General features: G+C 34.7%; 1 protein-coding gene across 1 annotated transcript in view; it reads left to right on the top strand.

The window, feature by feature from the left end:
* Nucleotides 1–27896, top strand: part of GPR137C (G protein-coupled receptor 137C) — a 55327-nt gene that overhangs the window by 11340 nt on the left and 16091 nt on the right. The window contains exons 2-3 of the mRNA XM_067735663.1: nt 19431–19474; nt 21013–21241. Coding sequence (XP_067591764.1) covers nt 19431–19474; nt 21013–21241 — 273 coding nt within the window. The remainder of the gene's footprint in view (nt 1–19430; nt 19475–21012; nt 21242–27896) is intronic.

Genomic DNA, 27896 nt, shown 5'->3' with positions numbered 1-27896 from the left:
AAGCTACAACTAACATCATTTTTTTTAATGTCTTGAGATATTTTCTGATTTCCCTTCTGCTTTCTTCCTTGACCCAATGGTTCTTCAAGAATGTGTTGTTTAATTTTCTAGTTTTACTTCTGCTCTTAGAAAATATAAAGAATATAAAAAATATGCAAGGAAATAACAAAAAATGCCAGTCATTGAGTATAATTTCTTTTTATTTCATGGAACACTTTTAGAAATTGACAACATACTAGAGCATGAAAGCAACACTTAACAAATTAGAGGCAGTGAGACACAGTGACTGAGAGTACATCTCAACCACTTACTGGCTCTGCCTATGTCCCATTTCCAAAAATGGATAATAATAATACATACTCCATAGGGTTATTGTGAGGACTAACTGATACAAAAATCAGAAAAAAATAATTATAAAAATAATTTCAGGGAACTATATTCAATATCCTGTCATAAACCATAATGGAAAAGAATATGAAAAAGAATATATGTATAACTGAATCACTTTGCTATACAGCAGAAATTAACACAACATTGTAAATCAACTACAATAATTTTTTTAAAAAAATAATTGCAAATATCTCTCATGAACATAGATTCAAAAATCCTTGACAAATCAAATCCAAATATATAGATAAAGGATAACATATCATGACAAAATATGTTTTATCCCAAGAATACAACATTGGTTTAACATTCAAAGATCAATGTAATAAACCATATTTGCAGTGTAGGGGAGAAAATCATACCATCTCAATAGATACAGGAAAAGAATTTGACAAAATTCAACAACCATTCATGATTTTTTTAAAAAATCAACTTTTAGCAAACTAAGAACAGAAATTCCTCAATCTACTAAAGAGCATCTACAAAAATACCTGTAGCCAACATAATAATGATGAAAGACTGAAAGATTACTCCCTATGCAAGAGGCAGGTACTTCACTTCTTGTCCTAGCCATTGTGCTGGAGGTTCAGCCATTGCAACAAGGTAAGGAAAAAAAGACAAACATTAGAAAGAAAGAAGTAAAATTGTCTTTATTTGTAGGTGACATGATTGAGGAAAAAATTTTAATGAACCTACAAAAATCAACTAGAGCTAATAAGTGAATTTAAGAAGTTTGCAGGATAAAACTATTTCATATACTAGCAGAAAACAATTGAAAAAAGAAATATAAAAACAATTCCATCTACGATAGTGCCCCACCCCAAATTAAAATATTTATGAATAAATAATATATGTGCAAGATCTTTACAATGAAAACTACAAAACTACTGAGAGAAATTAAAGAAGGCCTAAGTAAATGGCAAAAAATACCCTGGAAGAACCATTATTTTTAAGATATCACTTCTCCCCTAAATTGATATATATATTCAATGCAATCCCAATTAAAATATTAGCAGGATTTTTTGGTAGCAGTTGCCAAGATTATTTTTAAATGTATGTAGAAATACAGAGCATTTAGAATAGCGGAAACAATTTTGAAAAAGAAAACCAAAGTTGGATGATCACACTACCTGATTTCAAGACTTCCTGTAAAGCTATAGTAATTGAGACATTGTAATACTAGGGAAAAGATAGACATATAGATCAATGGAGAAGAAATGAGAATGCAGAATTAGACCCACACATATATAGTCAATAGACTTTTTACAAAGGTGCTCAGGTAATTGAGTGAGGAAACAAACATTTTTTTCAATAAATGGTTCTGAAATAATTGGGTATCCATATGGGGAACAATGAATACTGATTCTTACGTCACACCATACTTAGAAATCTACTTGCTATGGATCATAGACCTAAATGTAAAAGCTAAAACTCGTAGAAGAAAATCTTCATTACTTTGTAGGAGCCAAACATTTCTTAGGAAACAAAAAGCATGAACCCAAATTGACAAGACTTTATCAAAATAAAAGCTTGTTTTTTGCAAAACGGATAATGATTTGCAGCACATGTATCTGGCAAAGTACTTGTATCCAGAATAAATGAAGAACTCTTACAACTCAACAGTAAGAAAATCCAATAAATATGGGCAAAATATTTTAACAGACACTTCACAAAAGAAGATGTATGCGTGGCCAAGAAGCACATGAAAAGATGCTCATGATCGTTAGTCATCAGGAAAATGAAAATTACAACAATGAGATACCATTAAATATTGACTAGAAAGACTAAAATTAAGATGATTATACCAACTATTGCCAAAGATGTGTATTAATAAGAAAATATACCCTGATGATAGGAATATAGTTTTACAACCACTTTGGAAAGCAGTTGGACAGTTTTTGAAAAGTGAAACGCCATAAAACAGCTGTTGAAGTCCTAGAGGCCCAAGAGAAACAAAAGCATATGCCCATACAAAAACTTGAATGTGAATGTTCGTAGTAGCTTTATTCACAATGGCCCAAAACTGAAATTAACCCAAATATCCATAAAAAGCAAAGGGATAAACAAAATATGGTATATCCATACAAAGGAGTATACTTTGCAGTAAGAAAGGAACGTGCTAGTGATAAAAACAACAACATGGATGTATCTAAAAAATCAGTATGTAGAATGAAAGAAGCCAGACAAAAATGAGCTCACACTATGGCATTACATTTATAGTAAATTTTAGAAACTGCAGACTAACCTATAGTCACAAAAAGTGGATTACCTATTGCTTGGGGCCTGGGGCAGGATGAAATTTAGTGCGTGTGGAAAGATTCTGTATTTGATTGCAATGGTGGTTTCACAGGTTGCAAAAGTATGACAAGACTCATCAAATTGTGCACCCACATACATATATTATACCTCAATGAAATTGATTCCCCCTGCAAAAACAAAAACAGTGCAGAGGTTTGAAATATAATCTGAGAATAAGACCTAAAGTGAGGAAGAATGTAAAAAGTGTAGCCCCGTCACTTAGCAGCTCTGTGTAACTTCATAAAGTTATGTGGGTAAATGACATAACCTCTCTATGCCTATTTCCTCATTTATAAAAATGAGAATAATAATAGTACTTACCTCATAGAATCATTGTGAGGAGTAAAGTATATAATTCATATAAAATCTTTAGAGTGGTACCTGCCAAATGGTGATGATTGTTAGCTATTAATATTAAATTTCAAAAAATTAGGATTTCTTAGACTATGTTCTCTCACCCCCAAATAACTCTTTGAATTCAGTAACAGAAATAAAGTGTGAAAGTTTATTTAGAAAAATTTTAAACACTTATGAACACATGGGTAAAGGATGTAATCACAATGAAATTTAGAAAATACTTAGAATATGATAATAAAAATACTATATATCAGAACTTTATATGAAGCAGCTAAACTGGCACACAGAAGTAAATCTGGAACTTCAAATGTTTACATTAGAAAAGAAGAGCCTGAAATTTAGCAAGTTAAGTAAGCATCCAATTTTATGTTAAAAAAAAAAGATAAACCCAAAGGAAATAAGCAGAAGGAAATTAATGTAGAGATTAATAAAATAGAAAACATAATAATGAAGAGGCTTAACAAAACCAAGAGCTACCTCATACTTTTTTTTCATGGTCAAATTTCTTCAGGGGTGACCATATACGTACTCACCATCTTCTCACTTCCCCAGCCACTCTAATCTGCTTTGCCCCATCACTCTACCAAAAGAGCTGTTGCCTAAGGCTCACAGTGACCTTCCTATCAACAAGTTCATTAGGCACTTTTCAGTCCTCACCCAGGTTCATCTCTCAGCAGCAATTGACTCCATAATTTTCTCTATAACACTTCCACTGGCTAGCACACTGTCCTGGATTTTTTTTTTTTTTAAAACTACCTTGCTTGCTTCTCTTCACGCTCATCTGCCTCTGCCTTGCCCTCAGAGGTTGAAGATTCTCAAGACCTAAGCCTAGGTCCCTTGCTCTTGCCAAGTGATTACATCCACATTCTTGGTATCATACCACTTAAAAGCAGATGACTCACGTACACATATCTATGATCCTAACACAGACTCTGAGCTCTCGCTTTCTATATTGTACACCTATTTGACATCTCTTCAAGGATATCTGAAGCCCTCAGATTCAGCACATCCATATCCAGCATATTCAACTGAGCTCAGGATCTTTCCTCCTCTCTCCCCACGCTACCCCTATTTTCCCCAAAACCTCACCTTCCTCTTTTCTTCCCCATTTCAGTGACTGGCACTGCTATCCATGTATTTACGTAGTTCAGAAACCTATGAGTCATTGCTGCTGCGTTCTCTCTCATACCTCACTTTCACCCCATTACCAAATCCTGTCTGTTACCTCCTAACATCTCTTAAGTCCATTCACTTCTTCCCATCCACAATGCCTGGTGCATACTACCATCTATCTATTGCCTAGTCTATGGCAGTTAGCGTCCTAATTGCTGTGTCTATATCCTCTGGGTCTTACTCAAAAAGAGCTTCCTTTAAAACAGGGGTCCCAAACTCAAAGGCCTAGAGGGCCCTGGATATTACCCTCTGAGAGATAATAGGGAATGGTAGTGACTATGGTGTATTAGAGAGCATATATCTAAAGAGGGCACTACATTAATTCAGTTTCAGCTGTGAGATGACATTGACAAATCATCTGATTTTTCAAGAGAAAGAAATTTGGATTTTTTAATAGGAAATCTACTTTTTAAATAATGGAATTGAAGTATTGTTTAAAAAAAATACCATAGGCTAACACTGGTTAAGCCAAACAAAACATTTTGTGAATCAGATCCAACCCATAGGCTACTAATCTGTATTTCCTTCTCCTCCCCCTTTTGTTTTTTCTGTATTATCTTCCTTAGAGGAATAAAACAAATCAACGCCATATTTTCTTTATAATGTCCGTATAACAAAGCTAAATTACATTTAATACCCATTAAAATGAACTCTGAGTAATTTACACCTTAATTTATGGGAAGTTTATGTTGTTCTAAGTTTGACCAAATATAAAGAAAGTACTATACATCCCCTTGTGATATACCATCAATGTCTGCCTCGCTCTACTATACTATATACATTGCTTTAGGTCAGCCATTATTGTACATTTGTTTTGAAGGAAATTTTGCATGCTCTTCAGCACCTAATATGTGTGATCAATACTTAATGACTTGGATGGTTGAGCAAATTCATGGTAAAGTAAAGGAGTTTAAAAGAAATGTTTCCTCCACACAAATAAAATCAGAATCTCTAACTTAGCGAAGTAGAACTTTGCATCTAACTTGTTTTAACTAAAGACAAACTTCTATAAATTAAGTGTCCTTGTTATCTTTTTATTTTAACTTTGTTGAGGGGTCTGTTTAAGTAGTTTAATTTCATCAATAGTCCTGAACTAGAATTCTGAGAATATGAGTTCTGGTCCAAATCCTATTCTACTTGGCTAATTGATATTTGTCAAATCACTACTTTTCTGGGCCAGTTGTTTAATTTGTAAAGTGGTTAGTCTCAGTGATATCTAAGACACCTGTAGTTCTCATAGTCTGACACTGATAAAGCTTCTAGAATTTGAGGGTTTCTTTAAAAAATCTCTTCTTACTTTATGACCTAGTTCTGAAATCTAATACAGTGTCTGTGAATGCTACCTCTGAGATATGAATGCCAATTTTTAAATTACACATATCATGTAAAAACCAAAGTTTAGTTTGTTTAGGACATAAATATTTAAATATTTAGAATCATCTGCTTTCTGAAATAAGGTGTAGCTGTATATTTCAAATATGTTCTAACTTTTAACAAAAATTCAATTACAGCTGCCATTTTTCATTAGCATGTTGATCACATGCTACAATTTTTTTCAGCTTTAATATCTCAGTATAAAAATGCTTAAGTAATATTTTCTTCAACTTTTGTGCTCTTTCCTCAGCTATTGTGTAGGACTTTGTCCAGTTGCTGATGAAGCCACCTAGGCTGGTTTGAGGTGATACTGTGTACTCTAGGGAACTTTTCTGTCATACCGTGGAATTAGCAGGTTTTAAGCTAATGTGAATGATCATCATCACTGATTATGTTCAAACTGTTATTGTTCTTAAGAAATCTAGATGGAAAGAAAGCAAGCAGTGTTCCTTCTGCCTTTTTCTCCCTTGGGATATTCTATTACTTCTTCTGATACATTCTGCCCTTTTTTTCCCCACCATTATCTGTCAGAACGATATTCTCCAATGACTCTGGCTCTCTGTCTTTATCTTTACAAAAAGCAATTCTGTTATCTTCCTAGTTTGAAAAGCATGAAAGGTTTTATGAAAATCAGTAATATACAATGGGGGATTTTGTGTTGGAAAAACTTTTTAAAGGATAGCACAGTTTCAGCCCAAATACAATTTAGATTAATTTCCTAACAATTCTAAATCCATAATGTATGAGACTCTTAGTTCAGAAATAAATCCTTTATATTCCTTAATATATGTTAAATTTTCTTCAGAGCTGTGCATAGTAAACTAATGAGCAATCCATAGTAATGTGTTATATTTCAGGGTGATTTTCAATAATGAAGACTCACAAATTTTCCTCCTTATAAAATTAATACTTCATTCCTGAAAAAATAGTTATTTATGCTTTTTAAAAAATGTACTTCTAAGGGCTTCCCTGGTGGAGCAGTGGTTGACAGTCTGCCTGCTGATGCAGGGGACACGGGTTTGTGCCCCGGTCGGGGAGGATCCCACGTGCCGCGGAGCGGCTAGGCCTGTGAGCCATGGCCACTGAGCCTGCACTTCCAGAGCCTGTGCTCCGCAACGGGAGAGGCCACAACAGTGAGGGGCCCACATACCGCAAAAAAAGAAAAAAAAAAAAAAAATATATATATACACTTCTAGTTAAGTAAAGGGTATGGTAAAAGTACTTGATAGTCTGAAAAATAACACAAAATGAAGGTGTTAAACTGCTTCTAGATCATTATATTTTACTAAACTGATCATTTGGTTTCTGAATATATTTTTCTTGGGCATGTTAATTCTTCAGATCTTGAGCAGCTAACAAATAGTTGCAGTGACATATATATGACACTACTATTAATAAAGCAGTATTTGTCACCCTAAAAATGAAGGAATTAACTTGAACTATGTACCATCAAAGATCTAAATGTACAAATGTATCAAAGAAAACCAGGATCCCTATAAGCCTTGAATTAGGAGTCAGGACACCTGGGTTTTAATCCTTTCAATTTCCTGTGTATTCCTAGACAATCCACTTAATCTCTAAAGTGCAGCTTTATTTATAAAATTAAGTTATTGAATTAAATCTCTAAGGTTTCTCTTAGTCCAGGAGAAGCTGGGACAAGTTTCCAGTTGTCCTATCCCAGCAGAGTGTTACGGACAGTGCTTATTCTCCTAGCAACAATATGTGACAACACCTATGAAGTATTGCCAACCAGGAGAGCTTACCTAAGACATGCTGTCCAGGTTTTTTATTGGGGATCAGCCAGATAGGCATGGAGCATCTCCCTGGCAGACTTTAATTACTCAGTCTCCAACCTCTTCAAAGGTCAAAATGATACCAAATGGCCTGGGTCACATTAATCACATGTTAGCATAAATTATTATGGTGGTCACATGGCCACCATAAATCACATTGTTAGCATAAATTATTTGGTATGGCCCAAGGCCCCAGGTAAACAAAGATATTCTTATCAGGCAAGATATTCCAAGGATTCAGAAATATCTTCCAAGAGCTAGGCAAGAGCCAGATCTTTCTGTGGAATGTGCAGGGTTTAGACAACTCAGGCCTGCTGAATTAATCCTTTGCTGCATACTTTTCAGTGAAGTAATCCTCTAGAGCCTTCTTGAGGAAGGGTGCTTGGTGAGCAATTTCTGGAGGCTTTTCATGTCAAATATTTTTTGCTCTACTGTCATATTTAATTGATAGTTTATAGAATTCTAGGTTGGAGATAATTTTCCCTGAGGATTTTTAAGGTGTTGCTCCACTTCCGGTGTTGTTATTGAAGCTTGAAAGCCATTCTGATTCTTGATCATTTCTATGTGAATTGTTTTTTTCTTTACTGAAAACTATTAGATTTTTCTTTGACCCTAGTGTTCTGAAATGATGTCTCTTCACATGGATCTGTTTTCTATCCATTTTGCTGGGCATTGAACATGCCCTTTTAATTTAGTCACATGTATCCTTTAGTTTGGGGAAACATTCTTGAATTTTTCATTGATTTTCTCCCCTCCTTTGTTTCTGTTCTCTCCTTCTGGAACTCCTAACATTTGGATGTTGGACATCCAAACAGATCTTTTTCTTACCTCTTCTCTCCTATTTTTCATCTGTCTTTTGTCTCTACTTTTTTTAGGGAGATTCTCCCAACTTCTAGCCCCTCTCTTGACATTTTAATTTCTACTAGCTTGTTTAATTTCTATAAGCTCTTTTTTTTCCTCTGAATTTTTTTTTATTAACAGCATCTTGTTTTTGTTTCATGAACGCAATATTTTATCTCTCTGATTCTATTAATAATAACATTGTTTAGTTTTTTCTTTATAATTTTCTTTTTTCTATTAGTCTGTTGTGATCTCTATCTTTCATTGAAAACTTTTGAGCTATCTGGTTATCCTTGGCTGTCTGTTCATAATTAAGAGTGGAAGCTCTAAGCATGTGGGTGAGGCATGTACACACTAGGTGATCTGGCTGGACGATTTGTTAGGGAACCTATGATGATGGTATACTTAGGTCTTTCCTCTTGGGCCACTCAGATTTCTCTGGGGGAAAAGTATTCTAATCCTTCAGAGAATAAAGGTATAGTTTACAACACTTTGAGAACCTAGTCAGGGAAGAGGGTTTGGGCATGGGGGAATCCCTTTACTTGGTGTTCATTACTAAGCTCCCTGTTTTTTTGGAATGGTGCCAAACTATCAACTGTGCCTGCCATCTAACTCTTACTCCAGGCCAGAATAGCCTCTTCAGAGAATAAACACCCAGATATCTGGCAGAATGAATAAGTGGCATTTCAGGGCATGGGCTAGGGAAAGAGATTTAGGGATCTAACTGCTCTTAAACAGCTTTTATCTACCCCTGTTTTAGCCACTTCCACCTCTCAGTTCCAGTGGTACTTGGTTCTCTTGGTTCCTGAACCTTTTGAAGGTTCTGAAATATTTATCAGCTTGGTTCTCAGTCCTCCTCACTACTGGCTTGGGATTCATCACATTTTGTTGATGATCCCTAAGACCACACTCAGCCTCAGTGACTTGCTAGAAGGACTTAGAGTTGTTATACTCATGGTTACAGTTTGTTACAGTTCACGGATAGGGTAAAATCAGCAAAGGGAAACGACACATGGAGTAAGGTCCAGAGGAAACCAGGAACAAGCTTCCAAGAGTCCTCTCCCAGTAGGGCCACATTTCTTCCATAATGAGTTGTGACAACATGTGAAATGTTACTTACCAAGGAAGCTCATTAGAAATTCAGTGCCAAAGTTTTTTATTGGGGCTTAGTCATGTAAGCACTCTTTGCCCAACACCAAAATTCCAGACTTCCATAAGGAAAGCAGGTGTTGTGTATAAACCATATTGTTTGCACAAAAAGCTTAGGCACAATGAAATACATTTATCATTTAGGGAATGGTGAGAATCTTCCCAAAAATCCAAGTTCCCAAATGCCAGCCAAGTACCAGCCTTACAAGCAGGCTTTTCTAAGGATAGCAGTCTCAGGCATACTATATTAACTCTTTTCTGCACACATATCCATCTGCTTTCTAGCTTCCAACACTTTGTTATTGTATCCTTTCCCATTCTACTCACATTTATGGGTTTATCTCTTTTAAGAAAATCCCTTTGCTATTGTTTTAGTGGAGTTTCAGGTGAGAACAATTAGACATTTATCTTCAGTATTAACATGGAATTTTATTAAATTGTAAATCAAAACACCCCACTTTAATTGTATAAAATCATTTTTAAGCAACTTGAGAGAAAACAGACTAAGCAAAGAAAAGAAACTTTAAATTTAAAAAAAGATGTTAGTATCCTAAGAGAGTGACAGAAAGAGATTGTATCCTCTGTATCCTAGAAAGAAGAGGCTGCTGTAAAGAAAAAATATTTAGAAGATTTTTAAAAAGGAGTTTTTAAAAAATGAAATATAGGATAGGCATTGAAAGAGAACATCTGAGAAAAGTCTGGCTACTCACCTTATAGCTAAGGCATATAAAAGCTTCTTTTTTTTTTTTTTTTTTTTTTTTTGCAGTATGCGGGCCTCTCACTGCTGTGGCCTCTCCCGTTGCGGAGCAACAGACTCCGGACGCGCAGGCTCAGCGGCCATGGCTCACGGGCACAGCTGCTCCACAGCATGTGGGATCTTCCCAGACCGGGGCACGAACCCGTGTCCCCTGCATCGGCAGGTGGACTCTCAACCACTGCGCCACCAGGGAAGCCCAAAAGCTTCATTTTTTTTTAATATGCAGCACTAGCAAGGGCAAGCTTGGGAATGGTGCACTACTCTCCATAGGAACTTAAATTGAGATGGAATCTAAGGAAACTGCTTCTGTGAAAGAAATCTACATAGTTGGAAATATATGCCTATCTATTCAGAATGGGGAAGAGACTTTGTTCACCCCAATTTATTTTTGCATCAATTCCAATGTTTATATAGATATGTTCTCCAATAAAGTTTCTATTTCAAATCAACAAACACGGGAAAATTGACTTGACAAAACGAAATTGTAGGGGCTTCCCTGGTGGCACAGTGGTTGGGAGTCTGCCTGCCAATGCAGGGGTTGCGGGTTCATGCCCCAGTCGGGGGGGATCCCACATGCTGTGGAGCAGCTGGGCCCGTGACCCATGGCCACTGAGCCTGCACGTCCGGAGCCTGTGCTCTGCAATGGGAGAGGCCACAATAGTGAGAGGCCCACGTACCACAAAAAAAAAAAATTAAAAAAAAGAAATTGTATAGAAAAGCACCCATTCTATAGGTATTTCAGTATCTACTATCTCCAAGCAGCATGGTTCTGAATGCCATGAGAGACAGTAAATGATATATAGCTCCATGGTGACTCTTCCTCAAATCTTGGGATACCTGTATTAACTAAACTTATATTAGATAACATTCACAAATAAAATATATTTATCATACTCTCATCTTTCTTCCCTCTACTTGAAGAACTAAATAGGGAGACAAAAATGAGAGTTTGAATTACAAAATAACAAAATCATTTCAGATCATTCATAAATAGGTTAAATATTTTAAAATGTTTGCTAGTGATGAGTGTTTTAAATCTTCATTAATTCAAAAATTATAAACTGATATTTTCTAAATTAGGGACTACTAGTTTGTAGGTAGGGAAAAAAGTAGGTTATATGATGAAAAACATTTGATATCCATCAACCCATATAATTGTTCATAATTTTAGAATAAATAATAATATCCTTCTAAAATAGCCCATTTAAATTCTAAAATTTGTGTGGAAATGCAAAAGACCCCAAATAGCCAAAGTAATCTTGAGAAAGAAGAACAGAGCTGGAGATATGCTCCTGACTTCAGACTATACTACAAAGTTAAGTCATCAAAACAGTCTATCCTGGCACAAAAACAGACTTATAGATGAATGGAACAGAATAAAGAGCCCAGAAGTAAACCCATGCACTTATGGTCAATTAATCTAGGACAAAAGAGGCGAGAATATACAATGGGGAAAAGACAAGTCTCTTCAATAAGTGGTGTGGGAAAAATGAACAGCTACATGTAAAAGAATGAAATTAGAACATATTCTCACACCATATACACAAATAAACTCAAAATGGATTAAAGACCAGAAGCCATAAAACTCCTAGAAGAAAACGTAGGCAGAACACTCTTTAACCTGAATCATAGCAATATTTTTTGGATCTAAGGCAAAGAAAGCAAACACAAAAATAAACAAATGGGACCCAATCAAACATAAAACCTTTTGTATAGCAAAGGAAACCATCAACAAAACAAAGACAACCTACTGAATGGGAGAAAATATTTGCAGATATGACCAATAAGGGATTAATATCCAAAACATAGAAACAGCTCATTCAACTCAACATCAATAAAAACAAACAATCTGATTAAAATATGGGCAGAAGACCTAATCAGATTTTTCCATAGAAAACATATAGATGGCCAACAGACACTAATCATCAGAGAAATGCAAATCAAAACCACATTGAAATATCACCTCACACCTGTCAGAATGGCTATCATCAAAAAGACCACAAATGTTGGTGAAGATGTGGAGAAAAGGGAACCCTCATACACTGTTTGTGGGAGTGTAAATTGGTGCAGCCACTATGGAAAACAGTATGGAGTTTCCTCAAAAACTAAAGATAAAGCTACCATATGATCAAGCAATTCCACTCTTGGGTTTATATCTGAAAAAAGTGAAAACACTAATTCAAAAAGATACATGCACCCCAATGTTCATAGCAGCATCATTTACAATAGCCAAAATATGGAAACAACCTAAGTGTCCATCAACAGATAAATGGATAAAGAAGATGTGGTATACACATACAGTGGAGTACTACTCAGCCATAAAAATAGGATGAAATTTTACCATTTGCAACAACATGGATGTATTGGAGGGTATTATGCTCAGTAAAATAAGTCAGACAGAGAAAGACAAATACCATATGTTATCGTTTGTATGTGGAATCTAAAAAATAAACGAATGAATATAACAAAACAGAAACAGACTCACGGATATAGAGAACAAACTAGTGGTTACCAGGGAGAGAGGGAAGAGGGGGTATTAAGATAGGGGTATTAAGAAGTACAGACTACTATGTACACAGTACATAAATTGCAAGGATATATTATACAACACAGGGAATATGGTCAATATTTTATAATAACTTTAAATGGAGTATAATTTGTGAAAAATTTTTGAATCACTATGTTGTACACCTGAAACTAATATAATCAAATATACTTTAATTTTTTTTAAGTGTTTAATTAAAAAGTAAAATAAAATGACCCATTTATTCAGTTTTCCTGATACTAAGAAAGACCTGGAAATATATGGCCCCTCTGACATAAATTGGCATCAGCAAATCATTTACATGTATGCTATTTACCATTCTAAACTTCTGGAAATCTACATAAAGTACATGTTTACTGTGCTTCATGAACTATCATTCACTGTCTTAACATCTTAACAAATGATAATTGCTTGACATTTTTTATATGAATTTTGTTTACCTAGCATCATGTCCTGTTAGCTATATTCTACAAAATACTTGGAATCTACTAATATCAGGTCATCGTTTTTAATCTTATTATAATCTCAATGTGATTGAAGCACCTGGTTGTGTTTATATGATGCATTGTAACATTCTGCAAATCTGGGACCACTGCTGACCTTTAATTCTTTCTTTGTTCAGCTCAACTCCCTCTCACACTCATTATTTATCCCATCCCATGACCTTTTAGATTACACTTTCTACCCTGTCCCCATTCTCTTCTTCATTTGAACCTTTTAAATGCCTTCACTGAACTCTAGCTTTTTCCAGACAACCCTTCGTAAACACCCCATCTCAATTTGTGGGAAGAACAGTCAGCCTGTTTTATGTTTCCCAGTACACCTTCTGATGTTATACCATCATCATCTGTCTTAAACCCATGCCATCTGATTAGGTCATCACTGGCTATAATAATAACTTCCACTTTCCTGGGTGAATCATCACTTTCTTTCTTCTGGCCCTGTCTCTTGAACATCTATAGATGTCCTTCAAAGCCCATATTGATAGTGCATCCAATGTCTCTCAATTCAGTGGCTTCTCAGAGCTCTAAAACCCTCCATTTCTATTTGAGCTACTCAACAGCATGACCACACCTTGGATCAACTCTTGAAAATGAAGCAATTCTTTCCAACCAGTTTCTTCTCTTTCCCCTTATACATACGGAATTCATCCCTTTATATGTTTTTTACCCTCATCCTAACCTTTACTCACTTTACCCCTTTTGTTTCCCCACTCCGTTAGCTTCTTTTTGATGTCATTTGCATTTAGAACCTATGGTCAGTCTAGTATTCCTCATCCCTTGACTTTGCTGTGCCAATGTGGTTCACTCACCCACTTTTTCTTTCTCTACAATAGTTCCACGTGTCTAAATAGTTCTAAATTTTTGCTTGAAAAATGCAATGTAGTTATTTGAACTTTTTATAATGGTATCTTTTTTTCTGTTAGAGTGTTTCAATTTTCAACTTAGGAACCCTTATTGACCACATATACTGTCAACTGCCTGACTTTAACTGGACCTCTCTGCTTCTCAATATAATCTTTTATAGCCCTTCTATTCATGTGTTCCAAATGTTTTCCATATTCCAAGGGCTTAAATCTAACATCCCTTCTCAGGATATGACCTTGCCTCCTACTTTACTAGAAAAGAATAGAATCCATCTGCCAAATTCTCTCATCCATCTTCTCTACATCAAAATGTTTTGTCTATGCTACATCCCCACTTCTTATTCTAGCAAAGAGAGGTTTGTAGATTATTTTAAATTTTCTGTGCAGACCTCCAAATTTTTCTTCTACTGTCTTTTCTACCCTCTTGACTCAATAGTATGTGTTTTACTTTTCAGGGCTGACCTGCCTCACCTAGAGCCTTCTTTAGCAATTGAACTCTCCTTTCCTCACTCCCACTCTCCTCCATTTACCATTTCACCCCCTCTAGTTCATTTTTGATCAGCAGATTATTAAATCAGAAACTGTGAAAATCTGAGATTTTACCCTACTTGAAAGCTGACAGGTTAGCCTGCCACAGTTTTATAATACATACACCAACAGAAAACAGAAGACCCATGGGTCAGAGAAAAATACCATTTATTACTCATGGCAAAAAAACAAAAAGCAACCAAAGCAATATTTTGAATCAAGCGCCCAAGCCCAATTCCTGTAAGGCAACACAATGAGAGCCAGATGTTACCTGTGTATGCAGCAAGGTGTGTTACAGGAGAGAAACCCCAAAATGAGGAAGACAGACAGACCTTATCTTTACTCTGGAATGTAAGCAAATCTTCACCAAGGAGAGAGAGGAAGACTTTACTCCCCTGGAATATCTCCAGGGAGGGAAATGTTCTCTATATTATACCAATCAGGAGACAGATCTTCCCTCTGACCCTAAGGTAGACACTATCTCTAATTTTCAAGGATGTTTGCTGTGCAAACCCCTTGCATAGTAGAAAACCTGGCATGCAGAAACCTGCAATATTCCAATACATGATTTCCAATACAAATTTTCCTTTTCTTATCTCCTATCTTCAAATATATCTCATATAATCTGTGCTCACTGCCTTTGTCATCTTACTTCCTTGCATTTTTTCCTGTCATTCCGCTGAAAACTATTCTCTTCAAGATACCTCAATCAAATGGTTGTTTCTTAATTATTCTTGACTTTTTGCAGAATTTAACAATGGCTGAACTTTCTTCCTTTCACCTCTAAAGTACTCCACTGCTGTGACTAGTCTGATTCTTAAGTCTGTGTCCTTTGGTCATCTTTCTTTTCTTCACTTTTTGGGCTTTTTCATTTTGACTAATAAATGTGAACATATCACAGGTTGATTTCTCATTCTACATTTGCTCCCCCAAATATATTCTACTTTGAGTTGCAGCTGTCACCTCTGTAGGTGATTGTGATTTACTTCTTATATTCCAAAACTCATCTGCCATCTCTATTTCTGCCTATATCTAATAAATTTTAAAACTAAGAATCAATTCTATGACCTGGCTTTTTAAAATTGTTGTCAGTGGGACTTTCATTCTATCAGTTCTTTAGATTCAAAACCTGAGAATGAGATTGCATGGACTCACTCAAATGCAACAGTCTTTTAACTGGAATTCTTTATGCCATTCTAATCCATTGTCTACACTGTCACCTAAGAAATCACTTGAGCATAAAATCATATTACAGAGTTTGTGGGAGTTAAGGTCTAATCCTTTGACATTTTTATACAGGGTCTCCGTGATTGGACGACTGCTTCCCCCTTCAGTTTCTGCTTGTGCTGTATTTCCCATACTCACCCACGCCACAACAACATGCCAAAGTACTTGCTTTGACCTAAATTCACTGCTCATTTATTCAAACATTTTCTGAACCTACTGTGAACCAGGTATCATGCTGGGCACTTCGGCTATACATATGAGTAAGTTACGGTCTCTCTTAAGAGGGGAATAAAAATGTAAACAAATGCCATAAAGTATGATTTGTAATGCAGGGATACAGAGTGGTTTCCCTCTTCCTAAGGCACTTAAGGTGACAACATAAAAAATGACAAAGAGTAAGGTATTGAAGGATGAGTTGGAATTTGCTCTATGACCATGAAATCATATTTCAGGTAAAGTAAAAGCGTGTACAGAGGCACGGAGATGTGAAATTAAACCCCTTATTTGAAAGTTGTAAATAATTCAGAATGAGCAGACCATAAGATTGAAGATGGGGATAAAAGGATATAATGATGGGAAGGTGGAACTAGGTGATAAAAGACCTTTTCTGTATCAAAGGAGTATGGGCTTTTTCCTGGAGTAGTATGATCAGATTTACTTTTTTAAAAGAAGGTGTTCCATCATAGTAATAATTTATTCAGGCAAGAATGATTGATAGATGCTAAAACTAGTATATGGAAGTTTGACAAATAAAAGATATTTACTAGTCTCTGAATACCTCTCCACGTGATACTCATTACAGTGGGAAAAACAGTAACTTAACCATGGAGAAACCTGGTAGATACCATCTTAACCAATGATCAAAGTTAACCTCACAGTAATGGGACAAATCAACATCATGAACCTCATGATATAATGCACTGAGAAGAATGCAGCACCATCATTTCTGTGGTATTCCTACCAAAACGCAAATTCTGAATCTAATCATGAGGAAATATCTGATAAACCCAGTGAGAAGCATTCTACAAAATCACTGGTCTGGACTCTTTAAAACTGAATATCATGAAAGACAAAGGGGGAAAATGACAATTAAGGAATTAAGTATACATGAAATCTATGTGTAATGTATCATCTTGGATTTTTCCCTCCCATAAATGGCATTTTGGGGACCAAATGGCAAAATCTGAGTAAGGTCTGCAGATTAGATAATAGTATTTTATCAGTATCAATTTTATGGTTTTTTAAATCATACTGGTTATATAAGAGAATTTCTTTTTTAAGGAAGTATACATTGAAATATTTAGAGGTAAAGGGGCATCACATATGCAACTTACTCTCAAATGATTTTTTAAATCATATATAGAACATGTTCACGTATAGGACATGTTTATAGCAGCATTATTCACAGTATCCAAAAGGTAGAAGCTGCTCAGGTGAACATCAGTGGATGAATGTTTAAACAAAATTTGATATATACATAAAATGGAATATTATTCAGCCTTAAAAGGAAGGAAATTCTGACACATCTACATGTGTGATGTCATGGATGAACCTTGAAGACATTATGCTGAGTGAAGAAAGCCAGTCACAAAAGGACAAATATTGTATAATTTCCCTTATATGAGGTACCTAGAGTAGCCAAATTCATAGAGACAGAAATCAGAATGGTGGTTGCCAGAGGCTGGAGGGGAGAGGAATAAGGAGTTATTGTTAGATGGATACAGAGTTTCAATTTGGGAGGATGAAAAAGTTTTGGAGATGGTTGGTGGTGATGGTTGCACAACAATGTGAATGTACTCAGTGCAGTGAAACTGTACACTTAAAAACTGGTTAAATTGTAGTTTTATATCATATATATTTGAGTACAACTTTTAGGTAAAAATAAAACATGTAGAGAGGCGAGAATAAAGGAAAAATAGCAAAATGAATAGTTATCTTCTAAAGATACAGATGGAGTTAAGAATGGAAGCAGAGAGACCAATTAAAAGGCTATATAGTAGTAAAGACAAACAAAACAGATGTATCTGAGGATGATTTAAGTGGTACAATTTGAGATTAAGAGGGTAGTATTTTAAAATCATCTATCACATCTAGCTTGTTAACCAAAATACAATAGATATGAGTAGACGCACTAGCTGCTATCTCTGCCTGAGCCTTTACCTGTCTAACACTCATTTATCCTTCATAACTTGACTCAAATGTGACTTCTCTAAGGCCTGCCTACCTGACCCTTTACACAGTCTCTCCTCTTTCCCCTTACCTCTCACCATTTCCTGCACTGAATTAGTCTATCCCCCTTCTTAGCTGTTGTGGTAGCATCTTTTGCATTGATGACATAATGTTTCAAAATAGTTGGTTTATCTCTTTCTTTCATATACTGAGCTCCTTGAGGGCAGAACCAGTTACTGTATGTATGAATCCATGGTACCCTTCATAGTGTGTGCTCAGTAACTGTTTGAATGGAATCAGTAAGTTATTGAGTACTTACACTGTTTTCCTTTATAATGTTCTGTACTTGCCTCTTTCTTTCCAGGCCCCCCCACCCCCAGCTCAAAGTTCATACTCTATTTCAGTAGTCTTGTAATTAGTCTTTCTACTTCTAGTCTGAAGTTTCTCTGCAGTTGCCTTACGTTGATGCCAGATTAATGAAATTCTGTGATTTGGAGTGCTTACATAAAAACCCTCCATATCTTCCCATTATCTAAATAATAAAGTCCATATTCACCAGTTAGGAACTGAGACCTTCCACAGTATGTTTTCAGAAGTTACCATGTTTATTTCAAATTCTACTTAACCTACCTGATTAACTTTATTCATCAAATATTTGAGGACCTGCCTTTTGCAAGGCTTTATGAAGAAAGTAAGTTCCCTAAATATGATCTCATCTTTGTGTTCATTTCTTGTTCCCTTCTTTCTTTTTACTATTTTATTTCATCTTAGGGGTAAATAATATTGGGAGAACACTCACCCATATTCATATTTAAGTAAGTCGTTCCATTTTAAGACAAAACATGAGTGATATAATGAAGTTTAGAATAGGTGGCAAGCCATCCTTCCCATTGTCTGGCTTATTTGCAAAACAGAAACAGACTCACAGAATTAGAGAAAGAACTTATGGTTACCAAGGGGAAGGGTAGCAGGGAGTGATAGTTAGGGAGTTTGGGATTGACATGTACACACTGCTATATTTAAAATGGGTAACCAACAAGGACCTACTGTATAGCACAGGGAACTCTGATTGATATTCTGTAATTATCTAAATGGGAAAAGAATTTGAAAAAGAATAGATACATGTAAATGTGTAACTGAATCACTTTGCTGTACACCTGAAACTAACACAACATTGTTAATCAACTATACTCCAATGTAAAAAATAAGTTCAATAAATGTTTAAACTGAATTAATTCTGTTTAAAAATGTAGAAATTTAAGATTATACCATAGAAAGTTATTAATTTATTGTATTAAACCTTTGGAAATCTGCCTATGTTTTCTCTAACGTAGTTCAACTGTTAACCTTTGAGTTTTACTTGCTATTATTATTTGTTGTATCACTTTGAAACACAAAATCAAAACAAATTTAAGAATACTATATTACACGTGGTTTCAAAACTTTCTTTCTGTACTCTCTTTATAGGTTATATGTAAAGTCAGATGTGCAACTGAACTTGACAAACACAAGTAAGTTTCATGAGTAGCAAGATCTATATTTTTTTCACAGTACACTTACCAAGGTAGAAGGGCTTTGTAGTTGAGGATGCCTTAGCAGTTTTATAGAAGATCAAGTAGTTAGATTAGTTCATAGGAAGTGAATTGAGTAATCTGGTCATTCCCCTTCAGCAGTATTGCTGCCAAACACCTTTTTTTGCTGCTCCGTCACTGGCCCACTAAAGATGTCAGATGTTTTAGTACTGTTTCATAGGGTCCACAAATACTCAAGATAGATTATGCTGTTTAGAGTAAGAATATATAGTACAGTTCCATGAAATAAGTAATATTTCAGTGCTGATTCACCTCAGAAATGAGATTGCTAAACCTGGGAATCAGAAGCCTTGGGTTTCAGACCAATTCTCCCACAAACTTGCCAGCTATGCAACTCATCTAACCTCTTGGTACTTTGTTTCCTAAACTACTATAATCCCCTGGATGCATGGATAATTTCAAGGTCCATTTTGCGTTTCAAAGTATATAATTATTATTTTTATTGTTTAATCTGAGAGAATATTAAGATCTAAACTTCTCAAACTAAAATCTTTGTACTTTGCCTGTATACTTAATAAAGATTGCTTGTTACAGATTACACATTACCTTCAATTTTTCCTTGTGTAAATTACTCCCAAAGGCAAACAACATTTTATGATTCCAACTATGGAAAGTGACCAAAATGGAAGATATTAGAATGGCAAATAAATTTCTAGATCATGTTAATTTGGGGTATAAATGTATTTGAACTAGGATTACTTTCATACAGGAAGCTGTTCCAGCTACTTGATACAGACGGCCACACCTTACCTGAAGAGTTTAAAAATTAGAAGTGGTCCAATTTTTTTTAGGGGAAGTGGTTAAGCATTTTACTTTGGGAGTAGTTCTGTATGCATAGTAAATATGCAACTTTATAAGAAGATGAGGTACTGATGAGTGTGTGAAACTCTACGTATATTGTCCCTATGTTCCTCTTTAGTGTTGTTTGAAAGAAATGTTTGCTATAGATAATCAGATGTTCATAAAACTGAACATTGTTTAAAACACATTTCCCTTACCTCTTAAAGTTAATATTAGTGATCAATTTAAATTTATATACTGTATATTACTTTTCCAAGCAAATTATAAAAACCTGATAATTCTTAGAATGGAAAGGTCAATGAAAATGTGCTCAGCAGTTACAAAAATGAAAAATTCAGGATTACTTGAATTAATGTTAAAATAGTCCAATATTATTCTTCCTGGTAGAGACAACTGAATTCAAGTCCACATGAGATTATTTTTAAATTAGTGCTTTAGAATTTCATGCCATTTTTAAATGGCTTAGATACTAATTTCATAATGGCAAAAATATCCCAAGTAACTCTGAGTAGTTATTAAATTTGTATTAAATTAAATTACAAGCAGTTTAAACTGAAGGAATTCTTGTACTTAAAGTAAGTACACACTAATTCAGTATTAAGTTTAATTTCTCATTAGTTTTATAAACATCTAATAAACTCATTTTTTTCTTTCAGAATTCTGTTGCATTTGGGCTTTATATTGGCAAGTCTTCTCTTTTTAGTGGTGAACTTGACTTGTGCAATGCTAGTCCACGGAGATGTCCCAGAAAATCAGTTGAAATGGACTGTGTTTGTTCGAGCATTAATTAACGATAGCCTGTTTATTCTTTGTGCCATCTCTTTAGTTAGTTACATATGCAAAATTACAAAAATGTCATCAGCAAATGTCTACCTCGAATCAAAGGTAAGTATATTTCTTAAATTTATACTTGAAAATCTAACTTCAAATCTTCATCCTATGAACCATATTTTAATGGAAATTTTATAATTCTTTAGAAAGCATTCTGAGTGTCAGGTACATTTTTGAGCATGAAAGAATGATCACAAGAAATTAAAAGGTATTCAAAACTGAGCCCTTACTAAACAATGTTTTTTTTAAAAAAGAAGCTCATCATGAGCATATTGTATTTTCTATAACTTATATCCTCTACCCTGGAGGCTAATTAAATGATAGAAACCAGAATTTATACAGATGTATCACAAATAGTCTAATATACAAAGCCATACTAACAACTGAAGATTTCATCAGTAAGGGTGACAGTATTGCCATTAAACAAATTTACCGCATGATGTCTATTCGTATTTGGGTTAGCAACGTTAAGGTGTCATATTGGTAAAGGGGTGTTTATTTGTATAAAGGTTTAGAAGATGTTACTTCACCCCATAATATGAAGTCCCTATGACATTTGAAACAGCTAGTCGTGTAACTAAATTTATAAATGCCTTGCTTCTCCCTTTCCTTATACTTTGGGTCAGTAAACAAAAACCAGTGTTAACCTATTAACAGAAAACCGTGAATGTTTCTACTGTTGTTGATTGACAATGTGGTTGAGTGATGAATCAGTGTCCCAGTGTATGTATGGCATTGGATGTGGGGCATAGATGTATGGATATTGGCTCATAGCCCATCGCAGGCTGAGTTCCTCATCTATGCTTCCAGAGTGGTGTTGGGCTCGTTGGGCTTATGCATACATACAAGCGTGCTTTAATGTGGCATCATTGCCTATTCACTGAAGATAAACAAGATAGTGTCTTAAACAGAACAGTCTTCTGAAATATTTTTAGACTTCTATATTGTTATTATCCTTAATATAGTCCTACTAAAGTTAATTAAATGCATGGAAATTAACTTGTCCTTTAAGTTTACGTGGAGATGTTACCTTTATTTTTTAAACATATATCAGTAGAAATATAAATATAGAAATAGAAGAGAGAGAGAGACAGATAGACAGACAGACTCACTTTCAACCCATTAATCTCACCCGGAAAATTATTTTATTCAACTTCTAAACTTTTACTTCCTAAAAGTTAAATATTTTAGCTAACTCTGGCTTCAGTTTCAGTGTTAAGAATAATACACTCATTGTTGTTGTGGTGCATAACCTTTTGGTGTAGCAACAGCATCTTTTCCTAGTGTGATAACATCACCATAGAATCCATACCTCTTGTTGTCTAGTCATAAAGCATACACAGATGTGGTTGAATTTAAAGAGCTTCTTTTCTGAATACCTAGCAACTTTCTAAGTTTGGTTTTACTCACTCTGATATAGAAAATTCTCTGAATAGAGTTAAGTTGCCAGTCTCAGGAGGCAAGTTCATCTGATAACTCCCCCAGAATTATTTCAAATACCTTTCCCTCGCTATCATATGAAAGGTATTAAATTTAAAAGGTACATGGATTCAGAATTCTCTAGGAACACTACAGAGAAACATGTTCAAATACACACCTATAAAGGTAAATATAATATGAGATATTCGATTGTTTTTATTATATGTTCTGTAGTTCTTGGTCTTCCTAATTAGGGTATAAACTTCTTTATTCAAATAGTATGTCATCTTGCTTTCACATTCTCTTTGTAAAATCACTAGGCTCATTTTTGTGTTTTGACTTCTATAACAACATATAGTCATGGCCATTTCTTTTATTCCATCAACAAATGTCTGTTGAGCATTTATATCCTCCACTTTCAAACTGACCTTGTTTCTGGCTATCTCTCAGAGAGTTTCCTTAAAGTTCAGACTTCAGTCTGTTTTTCTCTTTATTCTTCCTTCCTTCTTCTACATATTTGGTGATAATGAGATCCTCCATGATTTGTCTCAACCAGTCTTACCTACCTTATTTCTAAATGGCACACAGTATGCTTCCCTGTCTGTATATCCTTAGGCCGTTTCATCTTCCAGGAATGTTTTTCCCTCCCAGTGCTCTATTCCTGTTTGTCCTTATCTTACCCAACTTTAAAGGCATAAGTCTAATGTTACCCCTTTTTATGACCTCAATTTGGTCCCTTCTCCTCCATCTCCAGAATAAAATTTAGAAATAACTCTCTATCTGAATTCTTTTAAATTTAATTTTATTCTTTTAGCAACTAGACCAGTGCTGTGATTTGGTTCTTTTTCAAAGTAGCAACTCTAACTTGCGTTTTAAATATTAGTTATTGTCAATTTGAATAGTTTATTTCTGCTCTTTCATTTTTTAATTTTTGTTCCTTTGTTCCATATCTATGTTCTTATATAGATACTTAATTTATTATTTTGTAAACTAATAAAGGTATTAAGAGCAATATGTTTTCTCAAGTACTGCCTTGGCAACTTTCCATAATATCGCTATATTATAGCAACATTCTTATTTAACAAAAACAAAGAAAATTTTTCCTTTTGGATTCCAGCCATGTCTCAAATACTACATGTTTACACATCAGTGCGAATTACACATTATCTCTACATATAGATAGATACTATCTTTACACTCCCTTTGGTGGAAAGTCTAAAATTCAGATATCTGTCCTCTTCAGGCCCCCTAACCTCCATAAGAAATTATCAGTTTTACCCTCTGCTTGATTGTCCATGCATACGAATGTGGCCTACTAAACAATGTAGAATTTCTGTACTCCAGGTTCTTGTTAGAAAAAATTTACTATCAACTGTTAAATTCAAAGGCTTAGTTGCTGGAAAAATTACCTGAAGTATGTACAGTCTGTCCATTTCCCTGTCTATTCCATATCTTCTCCTCTGCCCAATCCAGTTCGTTATAGAGTTGTATTCTGAGACTGCATTGTACCCTGGATAGAATTGTCTTTCCCAACATATACTGTGACATTATGCTTTGGCCTACGTCAAGAAATATGTATGAAATTCTTGTAAGAAACATTTATCTTAAAGTCTCTACTGTATTATGTTGTTAAGGATATTGTCCATACAATCAGTGTTCCCTAGAAAAGATCTTTTCCTCCAATTCAGTACTAGGTAAAACATTATTGATTAAATTCTTCTTTTCCCTGGCTACTATGTTGTTCAGAAACAAATATGTGACTCACCTTTATATCAATCGTAGATGACCTTATGATACTCATTTTTGTTTCTGAGTCTACCTCTAGTTTCATCTCACTTTCTTACCCCCACCCCCGCACATTCCTATGTTTATTTTTTATTCTGTGTGTATCTCTGTAACTACTTCAAATTCTCTTTTGCAATGAGGGTGATATAAATAAAAAATGGGATTGGATATACTTTGGGATATGTTTATATCTCTTTTTCAGGTATATTGATTTTTTAATTAATATGAAAAGACCTTAGTGAGAGACAGTATATCATAGTGATTAAGAGCTGGAAACCTGGGATCAGAGAGATAATGATCTAAATAAATACCATCTCTCCTGCTCATTGGCTGTATGACATTGCACAAGTAACAGTACATCTAAGCGTCACTCTCCTGATCTGTAAAATGGAAATAATGACAGTATTGATCTCATAGGCTGTTTGAGGGTAAAAGTAGTACCTACCTTATAAAGATGTTATAAGAATTAAATTAAAATGCATATAAAGTATTTAGTATAATACCTCGCACTTGGGAATGCGCTAACTTACAAATGTTAGCCATTATTATCCTAATGTGTACTAAGGGATGGTAATGTAGCTTCAGGAAGTTCTTGAATACCTGAAATTTTTGGCAAATTGTATCTGGAGACAGATCCTATATATGTAATCAAATTCTCAAAAGGAACGGTGTAAAAGAATAAGGATTACCTGAAGAACAGGATCTCTCTTTTAAATAATTTATTGTAATTTTATTTGACTCTATTTATATCCCATCCCACACAGATTTTGTAAGGGTTGAAGTCTCTGATAGATTACATTTCATTGTTTAACTCATTTTTCTTAGAAATTTTTGGAACATGTATTGTTAAAATTATGTAATGGCCTTTTTATTTGATTTTTTTTCTTTTCTTGATATTAGCTTTTAAGTTTTTGTCTGTTGCTTACATTTCAAGTGTGTCTCATTAACTTTAAACAAAATATTTTAGAGTTTTTTTTTATATAAACTCTTTATAGTGTAAACAAATAGTTTATATTTATTGATATGATTGTTGGTTTGGTCCTTTTCTCCCATTAAGGTTTTTTATTGCTGTTTGCTTTGCCTTTATTTGTATGATTTCTGTGGTATATTTGAAATTATTTACTTTTATCAGAATTATAACTTTTAACATTAAAATGCATACAATAAAATTATTTTTATTCTAATATTCCTTTCCATTTTAGAAAAAAATAAGCATATTTATAAAAATATAGGAGACATATCATTTTTAATGGAAAAAATAACCAATTGGCAGAAAAAGGTATAAACCGATGGTAGATGCTTAGTCCCTATAATGGCAAGTTGGAATTATCTACATGAAAGACCACTCAAAGGTGGGGTGGGAATAAAAGTTAAGCTTTCAGCCTTACATCTCTGGTCAAGGACACATACAATTTTATACCTGCATAAGAGTGTAAAAGGAATCATTATCTGACTCAAGGTCAGCTTATCTCCCTGCCCAGTTAGCCATTTACAAATAATGCATTTTCTCTCTCTCTCCCGAATGTCTAACAGTTTTAATTACTATGTAAACCTTTCTGTCCCATGTTCACTCAATCCTTGAGCCATATTAATTAATGTATTAGGATGGAGGCATCATTAGCATCTTGCAGAGACACAGTAACATTCAGCTAAACAACATTTCTGATCTTTCATGCAGACCAGCTGATCCTATAAGACTAAAGAAGGAGTGTATGGTAATTTAGGCCATAATTAAAGAAATAGGCTAAAATGCCATTAATGTCTCACTTCCACCACCCTGAAATATGACTTCACCAGAATTTGGTGAGGATGGTGGTAAAAAAAAAATAGAGGCTGCATCATCCTCTGTAATAGGAATTATTGCCACCTTCCCAATATTCTGTTATAATTTCTCTCCTGAGTCACTGGGATTTTCTTTATCTATCTTAAGCTGTGGTATGTCTTTAATTTACTGCTTTCATTCCTCCAGTTCTTATACCCCAAGCCTTATTTCCTATTCTGTTCTACTCTGCTGCTGAGCCAACCCTCCACACACTTATCCCATTTGAAAAATCCCTGCTTACAACCCTGGGTTTATATCTTTTACCTACTCCTAAGCTCAAGTAGCTTCCCCTTGTACTTCTAGACTCTTTTACTAGACCAGCCAGCATTTTCAGAATTTTTTATTTTTCCATGGTCATAAGGTCCATCCACTAAAAGCCATCTATTCTGTAATGGTAGGGTCATAGGAGCCAGATATCTAATTTCATTGTGTCTTAGCACAGTGAAACTCTTTTTGAGACTGTTTTAGGCCATATAATTATCAAAATACATTTTAAAATTTACTAATTGAGACTACCTTATTTTCTTATTTTTCATTCTAATTTCAAAACGGAAGTAGCGTTTGTGAGATGAATTCAAAAACCATGTGCAGGGTTCTACTTCTGGTATTGGCTGAGTAGCTTCCATTGGACCCAACCTTCTACAGAAAGCAAAGATAAATTCTGGACAAAATATAAAAAGCACTGAAGGCACTGGAGAGCAACCCCTTAGAAGAAGGAACCGACACAGTGAGTTTCCTATTTTTTACAGCTTCTAGCCTGAGGGAAGTCCCATCCATGGGGCAGCCAAAACTTGAAGAGAAACCTTCTATTTTACTTGCTTGAAGAATCATAGGACAAAATTCAAGAAACTATTCCAGATGGAAAGTGAGTGGGAAATCTCGGGAAGAAGATAGCCAGATAGAGGAAGCTCCAAATTCTGATTATGAACTCTGCCAAATTTTTATCCGATACCTGAACTAAGCATGTGCAGGACGTACTCCAAGCAGCAGCACAGTTAAGGATAAAGAAATTGAACTGAGATTTCAGCTGCTATCCATTCATGGGAGATAGTTTGGGATTTGAGTCTAGCCAGGTTAATTATTTGCTAAAAATAAATTTAAAAAAAAATTTAAGGGAAAAAAAGAAAAAAATACTTTTCAGAGGACTATAACAACATCCAGACTCTAAAACATGGCACTCACAATGTCCAAAACACAATCCAAGGTCTCTAGATATATGAAGAAACAGGAAAAATTTAACTCATACTCAAGAACAAAAATCAAAACTCAAAAAGCAATCATTGGTGGCAGTCCCCCACAGATGACCCAGATGTTGGATTTATCAGACAAAGATTTTATAATATGCTCAAGGATGTGAAGGAAAATATACTTGAATGAATGAATAAATAAGAAATCTCAGAGAAATAGAAACTATTTTTAAAAACTACCAGAAATTTTAGAATTAAAAAATACAATATTTAAATAGTCACTAGTTGTGCTTAGCAGCAGATTGGAGATGAAAGAAGAGTCAGTGAACTTAAATCAACAGAAATTATCCAATCTGAAGAACAGAGGATATTGGGGGTAAAGATGATAATAAAATGAACAGAGCCTCAGGGCCAAATTATGTATAATTGGAATTCCCAAAGGAAAAGAGGGAGAAAATGAGATTGGAAAAAAATATTTGAAGAAATATGACCTAAA

The sequence above is a fragment of the Pseudorca crassidens genome, chromosome 1 (genome assembly GCF_039906515.1).
Source record: "Pseudorca crassidens isolate mPseCra1 chromosome 1, mPseCra1.hap1, whole genome shotgun sequence".
NCBI classification, from domain to species: domain Eukaryota; kingdom Metazoa; phylum Chordata; class Mammalia; order Artiodactyla; family Delphinidae; genus Pseudorca; species Pseudorca crassidens.
The sequence above is the reverse complement of the archived record's forward strand: the minus strand, read 5'-3'. Positions and strand labels throughout refer to the sequence as shown.